This window comes from Mus pahari, chromosome 3 (assembly GCF_900095145.1).
Source record: "Mus pahari chromosome 3, PAHARI_EIJ_v1.1, whole genome shotgun sequence".
Lineage (NCBI taxonomy): Eukaryota > Metazoa > Chordata > Mammalia > Rodentia > Muridae > Mus > Mus pahari.
Window position 1 is genome coordinate 31,586,434 of NC_034592.1, and position 11,398 is coordinate 31,597,831.

At 38.9% G+C, this 11,398-nt stretch overlaps 1 protein-coding gene across 6 annotated transcripts in view; it reads right to left on the minus strand.

Moving 5' to 3' along the window:
- Nucleotides 1-3,461: 3,461 nt before the first annotated feature.
- Nucleotides 3,462-11,398, minus strand: part of Gtdc1 (glycosyltransferase like domain containing 1) — a 345,861-nt gene continuing 337,924 nt past the window's right edge. For all 6 annotated transcript variants that reach the window (XM_029536415.1, XM_029536418.1, XM_029536414.1 and 3 more), the window contains 3 exons: nucleotides 10,295-10,365; nucleotides 9,502-9,593; nucleotides 3,462-4,599 (listed from right to left, as the gene is read on the minus strand). In XM_029536415.1, the coding sequence (XP_029392275.1) occupies nucleotides 4,516-4,599; nucleotides 9,502-9,593; nucleotides 10,295-10,365 (247 nt within the window). In that variant the 3' untranslated portion in view covers nucleotides 3,462-4,515. The remainder of the gene's footprint in view (nucleotides 4,600-9,501; nucleotides 9,594-10,294; nucleotides 10,366-11,398) is intronic.

The window sequence follows — 11,398 nt, forward strand, 5'->3', positions numbered from 1 at the left end:
CAGCACAATGTAAAAATACAGAGAATTGTAGAGATTGTTCCAGACATCATGCACATTCAAGGGCCGATAACCACAATCATAAAAATACATAAAATACTGGCCACACTTCATGGTCTCTCCTGTGCCTCTTAGCATCATCAGTATGGCCACAATGCTGCTGTCTTTTGTATGGAGGGAGAGAAATCCAATTGAAGATCCAATTGAGTAATGCAATGTGAATTTGGTGTTTCTCTAAAGATCAAAATCTCTGTTCCCTTATGTAGCTCTACCATCGTCTGGTTCTTAAGTATGTTGGTCTGGTTGAATTTTCTCAGTTGTGAATTGGTACTAGGAATGTTAAAGTTTCAAATACAAATGACTTCACATTCCAAAACCCAAAGTCGCAGGAGTATGTTTTCCTAGTAGGAGTGACACAGCCCTCTACATTAGATCTTTAAACACAGTAACAGACAGAGAGTCATAGAAACATTATAGATTATCTCTTTAAACCATCAATGCAGAGCTTTTGGGGTTGAAAATCAGATGGAAGAGTTCTGGAAACAGGAAACTGGGAAGTGCTGCTGGGATCTTTGTATGTTCAAGACAAAAGGAAGACACATGGGTAGTGAAGTCTGACTTTGTCCATAATGTGACTCACGTTTAGGCTACTGTGAAGTCTTTGGCTCCTGTTAAGTAAAAGGACCTATTCTCATGCATAATTTTTGACCACTCTCTGATTTTAGGAAGTCAAGAAAGGTTAAAGTGGGCACCAGCCCTTACTACAGACTTCCCAAAGTGTTTATAGTTCCAGTCAAAAGGGACACCAAGTAATAACATCAATAACAACACTTAAGATGCACAAGTATGCAGAAATCAAGAGTGATACTAAACCTTTCAGAGGAGCCTGCCAATCACAGAGTGAGTGAGCCTCTACTGCAGGGTTGTCCCCTTTCCACCGGAATTCCAAAGGAATGGCTGCAAAGCTGGAGCTAGTCCTCACCCTTTCTTGCAGTATTTCAATCACATGTTTTCTTTCTTTGAACAGCAGGTAGAACGGCTTGTTTTAAAACTTCCTCAGCTGCATTTTAGTGAATGCTTTAAGGGAAGGTGTCCTATATCTCAATTCAGGTTTTAAGATGAAGCGCATCTCTAGCATATTCTCTTCACGGTTAAATATCACGTCTGATAACGAACATGCCAGTGTTCTGCCAGAGCCAGGCAGTGGAGGTGAGACTTGCTAACGTTCTGGAGAAGAATGGAAACCACAGAGCATGTCAGCATTAAAGGACATCAGGGAAGCATGTGAAGCCGGGCTCCACCACCCATGGGAAGTATCTTGAGGCTTACATGAAATCTTTTTTGTGGCTCATGATATTTCTGGGTAGCAGATGCTTTCTCCAAAACAGATTTTACTTTTAAAAATATCAAATATAATTAACACTTTCAACATAAAATGAAGGCTTTGCTTCCAGATGCATTTCAAGGTGTTGAAATTAATCCACGCAGCCTTCCATGGCTAAGAGTTGCCATTATATTATGGGTTTTACTGTCCCCTCTATGTCCCATGCCTGAAGACTTGGGAATAAGAGCAGGGCATTTAAACTTAACTGTATCTGAAAGATGCCTACTAAAAAGGAATGTTTCGATAGCCTTTTGATATATCCTGACCAATATGGTGTAAATTATGAGGTTAAGAGCTGTATATCCTATTACCTTTAAAAAACAAACAAAAAACCAAAACAACAACAACAACAACAACAAACCAAAGAGTAGGTAAAAACAGGGCAAGCATCCTAGACACTGCACCAAGTTTTTGAGAATGGTAGACCTTTTAAAGATGTTTAAAATAAAATAAAATAAAAAAAAAACAACAGAACAACAAACCAAAATAGATTTGCTTATAGAAGACCAAAAGTTCCAAAAAACTAAACCCAAAAAATCCAACATACTAAAACCCAGGAAATACTGGGGCTATTTAAGCCTCTCTTCTAAAACACTGATGAGGAGTCTATGTATTCCCAGTTATTCCCTGACTTAGAGCATTGGCTGGCTTGTTAGAGCCACACCTACCATGTCACAGTACACGGCTCAACAAAGCTTTGTATTATTTAGATGTAGAATATCAAATGTGAGTTGTATAGTTTTTCTTCCATGGTAACTACAGTGTAGATTCTTACCCTGTACGGAGTAATGAGGATAGGAAAGACATAAGTTGATTTGGTTTACGAGTGACGAGAAAAATTCCACGTAAAAGTTACATGGATTTCATGATCACAGTTGCACAAAATCAGGAAAACAGGGCTAAGGAAGGAGCTTGGCTGATAGTTTGCCTAGCATGCACTGAGCTTGGGGTTCTAATGTCCTAACATCACATAATCCATAGTGGTACAAATTCTAGCCCCTGGAGGCTGAGGAAAGAGGACAGGAGCCTCAAGGTCACACTGGACTATAGAATGAGTTTGAGATGAACTGGGGAAACAGAAGACCCTATTTTGGAAAAAAATAAAACAAGAACTATTTAAATATTTGGGACACAATCTCTGAAGATATTTAGTTTTTTTCCCCATTAACTAGTTAAAAAGCACCATAGAAAACCTCTGGGAACGAAGCATTCTTTCTTGGTCACTTGTGAAAAGCATCCTTTTGATTTGATCATTTCATCAGAGGATGTAAACCTTGGTCAAGAGATGTATCGACAACCTTCTTATTTACAATAATATCTTTTGTTTTGCTCTCAAATGAATCATTCCTACTTGATTCTGAATTCCAAAGTTTTTCATGAAGGGACTTCTGAGAGTTTCTGGGCCCTTTATTTTATGTGCAGGGTGGGGTGGGGTATCTTAGTCTAGTGACATCCAAGTAGTCAAGGACAAGACAGTGACACAGTGGTCCTCACATGCAATGGTTCTCATAGCAGGTGAGAATGACTTTAATCACAGACACCTTGTGGTTTCTGCTGCTTCCATTTCCTGCTCTGAAACCTGCAGCTCTCAGGAATTTCCTTCCTGGTTTTACCTTGAGGACTGTGTGTGGCTCCCTAACCCTGACTGATTTTTTGATTTCTATTTTGATACCTATCACATGGGCTCTGTAGGACTCAGTGCAACCATCTGCTCCATCTTGTTAGATCACCCAGCTCCTCTAGAGAACAGGGCTGGCCCTTGTCTAGTCACCTCTCTCTGGCTTTTTCTTTTCTACAGTGTATAGAAGCTATTCATTTCAATAGCCAGGGAAGCTACAATTTACCTGTTAGTAAACAGAAGACGGTTTATCAACAGACTTTACCTTAATGACTACAAATGTTTACCTCCTGCTTTCCAGAATGCAAAGAAAGTCTTGGAAATGTCATAATATGTAACAAACATTTGCAACACAGATCCTTGTTCATCTTTACAAGAGACAATTGTATTCTGTCTTCATGGACACAAGGAAACATTCAGTAAGAAACACAGATAAGGTGCACACACTTAGACGCAAATGAATATGCTAATTAAAATTGCAGCGGGCAGTTTATTAAAAATGTATTTTACAATCCAGCCATTTAAAACATCTTTACACCAACAAACAGAGCAGCTTAACTACAAGAATCATAAGTGACTTATCTCAAGAAGCCACTATATATCTATAGTCGGATGCAGTATTTTTGAAGAATTTTGTACCAAATTATGTTTTGTTATAAGCATTCTGATTTTTCTATTTTTACCCACGGGGAAAAATTTTTAAAACAAGTATCTCGTGTTCATTTTATGGATGAGAGGACTTCACTCACTGAATCTGCCATGTTTGTCCGAATTACAGCTGTTTATCTTGCAAGTTTCTTTAAGATTAATTAAATGCAAATGAAACTCTCTGAATCATGGGAATACCTGCCAGACCCCTTATTAATACCTTCACTTAAAAACTCCTTTGCCAGAGAGTCATTAATTTGCTAAAAGAAAAGTGCTAAAGCAGCCCTTTGCCTACAGCAGCTTTGAGATGGCTGCCCAATTAGTTCAGTAACATTCTGATCCTCTTTCGAGGCCCCGTGGCCCTTTGAGGACACAAGAAGGCTCCGATGATAACCTGGCAACCCAGGTAGAAACCCAGCCAAGTGTGAGTGTTTGAAGCTGCAGTTTGGCTGCCATCGTGTCGGCAGAAAGAAAGAATTCAGGCACCATGTCATCCAGTACAAAGGATAAAAACGGATTCAACCGGAAATTCAATGTGGCACCACATATGGGATACATGAGTGCGGTTATACAACAGGCCACAGATTTTTTTTTGAACAGTCTCCTACATGTGATGCCGAGGACATGTGTAACCATCATAACGTCTCTAGGAATCTGTATTTAATTTGAGTTGGGGTGGTGGCAGGGATTGGAGATCTGAAGCCGCCACAGGTTTGTGGCAGATGGCTCTGTGTCAGCTATGACAAGCAGCCAGGCTCGGCTTCCTCTGCAGATTTTCTTTTCTCTCTGATCAGGTAAATATGGGCACACTCTGGAAAGTTCTTCAGATTCTGCCTTAGGCTGCAAGTTTGCGACTTAGCCCCATCTGTCACAAATCTTCCCTGGGTTCTGTTGTGAGCAGAGACCTGAATTTACCATGTAGGGCTGCCCAAGAAAATGGAGCCACTTCACCCTGTAACAAGGAGAGGAAGAGATTAGAAAGCAGTGAATAAGCACAGGCCCAAGACAAGAGGATGCGGAAACTCCTGTTGCAAACTTGCTTTGTCTCTCCAACTCTAACCCCAAAGCCACCGAGTCCCATCACCCCAAGAACACCTGGCTTCTGACTGCTTTAGTGTCACTGCATTTTAACCATGAGAGGAAGCTATTTGCATATGGGGACACTGCTGCATACATTCCCTGGTTCATGCCATAGGTGGCTGCTCTTAGAAGTTTACCACCTGGGGAGTGGGTAGGGGAGCAGGGGGGGGGTATAGGGAACTTTCGGGATAGCATTTGTAATGTAAATAAAGAAAATTAAAAAAAAAGTTTACTACCTGTCTTAACTTTTATACACAAAGGTACACAGTACTTTTAATACACAGCGTTGTCTATGTGAAGTCTACGCTTAAGCAGCAAGGACACAAGACAAACATCTTTACTAGTACATGGAATGTAGAAGGTGCTTCACAGTTCCAAATGGGTTTATTCATTATTTCATTATAGCACTTGCTCGGGTGGGGGGGGATGCTCTTATGGCTGAAAGAAAAAAAAAAAAAATCCATATCTGCAGATGAGTCACCCACAGGCCAAGAACTTACCTATGGAGAAAGACAATCTCCCCTAAGGGGGACTGGCCAAAACAGAGCCAGACCACGTAAAATCATGGGAAGGGGAGGGAACGGAAAAGGAGGGGAGAGAAGGAGAAGGGAGGGGAGGGGAGGGGAGAATGACAGTATACTGGAGACAGGAAAAAGGACACTGAGCTGTAGACTGGGAATTGCCATTGCAGTTCCCAGGTGTTGCTGAGAGATTTTCCGTCTTTAAGATATCACTATAGATCTTTTCGTTTTCTTAGAAAAAAGTAAGATTTCAGAGCAGTGCCGATGCTGCTGGGGAACACCTTGTCCATATTTAGACTATATGCACAAATTAAAATATGAGGAGCGTCTCTGAGGGGAGCTCAGGAGCAGCATGGCTGTGGTTTGGATGGCTGGAGCTTGACAGAATGAAGACAACTGCAAATGGCTTTTCTGGGCACCGGGTCTGCTTTGTAAGCATAATCACTGTTTGGATTTAGTTTTAGACAAAAATCTGAAAATTCTTTCCTCCAAATAATAGATTTTATAAGTCTCAACTGTTGAAAAACTTAAAAAGGACAGAGTAAAAATCAACAGTTACCTTCTGAAAACCTTAAACCACTGGCCACACTCAAAAAGTAAAAGACACAGCCTTCCCTTTCCCTGATATACAAGCACACACAACATACACATGCAGGCATACCCAGACACTCGCTTATATATAAGCACAGACACACGAGTGCACATGCACACACACAGCTACACACACACACACACACACAGATGCACACACCACATACACTCACAACCCATCGATCAGTTTGTAAATAAAAACAAGAACAGGACAGACATGAAGCCTGTGCTGTCAGTCCAGGTGATGTCTATCTTACTCAGCAGCTCCATCATGTTCCTGTCCTATTTGCAATACGATAGTAAGGGTACCGCTGGTACTGTAAAAGTCAATCCACCTCGCTCTGTGGCAGCAGAAATTTGTTTATAGTAGCTGAGTGGCCTAGAGGGGCTCTTACTGTGAGGGAAGTACATGGTTAGTGTAATTTCCTACCTGGAGCAGGATATAACTTAATGTTAGAAGAAAGTAACTGTCAAAACCTGTGTGTAATTCATACATGCCAACTTCGTCAGAAGTGCTTTTTAGATTATTTTAAATAAAAAAGCGTTAGATTTTATGATTATTAAAAAATATTTACTTTTTACATGTATTAGATTTTCCCGATGATCTTGTATGCCTGTGTGTATGCCTGTGTGTGTGTGTGTGTGTGTGTGTGTGTGTGTGTATAAAAGAGAGAGAGGGGAGGGAGGGAGGGGGAGGAGACAGGGAGAGAGATACATACATACATACATATACACACACACATACACACACAGACATATATATGTATAGAGGTATGGTCTAAAATCCTTCAGGTGAAAAGGTCAGAGGGCTCTAATGCAGAAAGGCATTTTAAGAGTCAAAGGAACGCCAAGAGTGAATCAGTTGTGTCTGCTTCAAACCCTGCTGCAAGGGACAGCCCCCACAACCTCAGTCAGATTGAATGTGTAATGTTTCATATAAGAAAATTAATATTTTTCTAAGATATTAGTGATAATTATATCTAAAACTAGTATTTTCTTGTATGAAAATATTAATTTTCATATATGAAGTTATGTTAATTCATATAAGGAAATTATATATTAATAGTCTTACCCCAGTCATTACATTTCTAAGTGTGACTCCATATGAAAAAGTCTACTCTAAGACAAACTCTAAAAGGTACAGAGTCCGAATGATTTTAAACGTAAACCTTTAACAACAAGAAACGGTGTGAACCGTAAGAGGAACAGACTGATGACTCCATGACCTTCTGTCCTTTTGGATCTCAGAAGCATAAGCTTTACAAAGCAAAGCAGAACTGTCCAGTGGAAGGGGAGGAGGGAAGAGGAGAAACGAAAAGACTTTTGAAAGCCCTTGCATTCTTTTCACAAGCACACAAAAGGTGCTCTGCCATTGCATAAGGTAAGTAGGTTATGGAGGCTGCCTTCAGGGAAATGAGCAAGGATGCTACCTGCCAATGGACATGAACAGGCAGCACTGAAGCCACGCCTGTGACCCATGCTAGCTTTCTGTCACATTCACTCTTACTCCTATGACCTGTGTTACTCTAACAAACCAAACGAGACCATTCCTATCTTTTTTTAATCCAGTGCCTCTTAATGGGCCATTTGTCATAAAGCTCTCAATTACTTATAATTTTAGACACATTTCCTTAAATTTGGAAAGTAATTTGTTGTTTGTTTGTTTATTTATTTTGAGACAGGGTTTCTCTGTATAGCCCTGGCTGTCCTGGAACTCACNCCTGCCTCTGCCTCCTGAGTGCTGGGATTAAAGGCGTGCACCACCACGCCTGGCGCTGGCGAGTAATTTTTAGATACAATTATCACTAATATCTATCAATGAGGCCATATACAAAGGTGTAGCATAGATTTAAAATTAAAATGCATTGAAGAATACATAAAATATCCATGTAAATTCTTATAGATTAATCATTTATAAAACATTGAATTGCGGGGTTTATCATGTGAAGGCTAGAGTTTTCCATCAGAGCTAGAATGTTACAGTTCAAGTATGAGTTTTTTTTTTAAGTACGTGAAGAATTTTGTATATTAACATTATACACCAAGCTAACATTCCTTCAGATTTTTTTCTATTTATTTGTAAAATAAACACTATATCCCAGAAGGGTGGTAATTCTATTGAAAAAGGTCAGCTAGAAATCTGTTTCCTTTCAAACTGCAGACAACTGTTGCAGGACCTTGTGAAACAGTTGAAGACTCAGATGTAGGCAAACAGGGTTAATAGGGTTCGACCCTAACCAACATTAAAATACATTTGATGATATAACATATCTGTAAACATTTTATCAAAAATTCTCCTGAAGCATAACAAAAAAAAATTGGTATTTTAGCTGGGAACTTACTGAAGTAGGTTCATATCACAAACATAACATGAACCCACTTAGGTCAAAACGTCTGTTTCCTTAATTTTCATGTTGTGCCTGCCTATCCCACTGGGATCGACCGATGCATGTTGTATGAAAACACAAGTACGACTGAACTGTGGAAGGAGCTCACACTGAGGCAAACCTTGAGGGCCTAGACTCTTTGGAGGCTTCACAGGCACGATGCAACAGTATCCACTATGGGAGCCACACTGAAGCCTGGAACTGTGCAGTCAGCATTTTAAACTATCATGAGCTACCTTCTGAACCATCGCCAAGTTAATAGACAATGAAAGATAATGAGCTTGAAATTGGGTGTTAAATTGCATTTTTGGTTCTCTCCCTTTTTGCTGAAGTTTAACTGTTTCCTGGAGAAATAAAGTCATGTTTTCATGTATCACTATGTAAACATGTATTTTAGGCCTTGAAACAAGAGAGAGAAAAGGCAGGAGTGTATTTCATGCTGAAGGTTATATATTAACAAAGGAAATTAGAAGTTCTGAATTATAAAAGTACTAGATTGTAAACTACACTAGCCTTAGAAAAAATGAAGACACTATGGTCAAAGACCATCCAAAGGTGAATTATTTATGGCCTGGAGCTACCTCTGAAACCCAGAAAGCAGACCCCACTTCAGCTCCTTACACTGTCGGTGGGCTCTTTGTGCTGTTTCACAGTGTAAGAGGCTGGACTCCGGTAAGGGGAGAGGTGACTGCTGAACGTACTATTTATATGAACCATTTGCCTTGACATTTTCAGCTAAGACTCATGGACCTGACTCTAAATAAACAGAATTTTTAAGTCTCATTTTAACCAGAATGAGGGAAATACAACTTTTGAAAGGTGCCTTTAAAGAAGTTCAAAAACCAACAACAAACTTCACTAATGTCATTTAGCTAAATTTTTGAGGCCTTAAGTTTTCATTATGATGGGAAGAAAGGCTTATTCTTATTAGTATAATTGTGGACTCTTTCCTTCACTTCCTTTTAAACTAATGAGTTACATTAATCCAGGTTCATTTTTATAAGCCTCTGGAGGCTAAATGTACAGGACAGTCATCTTAGAAAACAATAAATTAAAAAGAAAGCATGTACTGAGCATGGAGTGCACGTATTTCCTAAGACCTAGGTTAATACAACTGGCATGCAGTTTAATTAATCCTTGTTAGTGTAACAACCAACACCCCTCCCTAGCATGTTTCCTTTAAACATTAGTATGTTAATTAGATGGTTTTTAAAAAAATTTTCTTTGTACTTAAATGTGGCATTTCTATCACGTAAATTTCTTCTCAATAGCTACCTTATAAAGATGTTTTCTTATAATATCTGGTCTCTTGCAGAAACTCTTGAGCCTTTTTGAAAGCTGTTCAGGTGTAGAATACAGATACTCAGCTGCAGGAAAAACAGATATATTTTTAATGAAACCAAAACCTCAAAGCACACGCTCGATATTAGTCACTTTACTAATTAAAAATGCATATTGCTCTGTGCCGCCTCATGTTTTACATTATTTAAGCATGATTTTATAAGGTTACCTCAGCTCACAAGGATGTTTAATGCTAAATAAGACTGTGTAGTTGTGCTGTTTAGACATCTCCTCTGGGTGATTAAAATACATTATTCTAATGCAGCACAATGCATATGTGATATATTTAGTGATGAGAATTTTTCAAAGAACCAGCACTGTAGCTGTATGTACTCTGTACAACAGTTGCATATTATTAACTAGTCAGTTGTTTAAAGAATTTGGTATGACTTTCAATCCTTGAGTTTTCTCTGTGTATATCATTAAAAAAAAATCTGTAAGCAATTGCAGCAGTACTGACCTGCTTATAAAAATCCGTCATTATGAGATGTGTATGCTAACAATAAAGAATGCTATTTGAAAACTTGCTTTTTTTGTTATCTTAAAAGAACAGATGGTAAATATAAGCTTACTCTAATGTATTAAAACACATAAAATTTTCCTTAACACTAACATGTTGACTTGCCAAATAAACAATTGCTCCTACTTAAGTTTATTTTCAAACTTTTAGTTTAGCATGAATCCTGTATTAAATCACAACAAAGAAAAAGCACATGAAAGCAGCTACCTGGAAAGATTTCAGGATAAACCAAGTCTTTGGGACAGAGTGGGTAGCAGCCACAGTACACAGCTTCCAACCTGCAGAAACGTCAGAAAGAGGACAGGAGGGAGCAGGCATGAGCATTACAGTCAGAAGGGTCCGTCTGTCTAAGCCAGCAGTGAGAGGGAGCCCAGAGCTACCCGGGACAAAAATCATGGTCGGCTCCGAATGCCAGAGCTGCTCTTTGCTAGAGTCTATTGACCATACCCGACTTTCATGGGACAGAACCGCCAGCATATGCTTTGTTCACTGAATTAATCAAAGCGCAGCGCTGCATTTTTGTTGTCTCTAAAATACTGTTTAACACATTTTATAATCAGCAGATAAACACATTCAACAACATGGGAAAGCATGGACAGCTTTTCTTAATAATGCTGCAAAGACTCAGAATGTTCATTTTTCAAAAAAAAGTTTAAATAAAAAGGCAAATACTTTAGCAGGGAAGCCGTACAAATGATCGAGGCACTTTTAAAGCAGCAGAAAAAAAAATTTACAATCTGTTGTGATGGGCATTTTCAGTTCAAGCTCGTGCTTGGAAACAATTTGTTATTATGCAGATGTAAAGCTCTCCAATTGTGGAAAAACTCTTGTTCAGATCTTTTTAATGAACATTTTGCTCTTCTGACTGAAAATCAGCTTACTTTCTATTTTATCAGAAAAGAATAGTTTTACTATTAAACAAACACAAAGTTCTGCACTGAGAGTCTTCCTAGGGACTATCTCTGCGAGGTTTCTTCCTGTCCCAGTAGTCCTGCTAGGTTTGCATAATGGCTATTGATCTGACGTATCACAAACCTTGAAGATACCACTGTCATTTCTGTTGGCTAGAAATTATGCAGTGAAATTCAAAACACTCTTTAAAATATGTTTATTTTATGAGAAACTTTGAATTGCATCCAAAATGTTGACCAAAGGCGGAATTTATTTTGAACTGCAGAATTTTTTCAGTCCAAGAATGATCTGAAGTCATGTCAATGTTTACCTTGTTTATTTACAGTGACAGAGGACATGCAATTTAAACTGTTTTTAAGTGGGTGATGGTTTCCCTATTTTTATTATGTTAAACTGAAA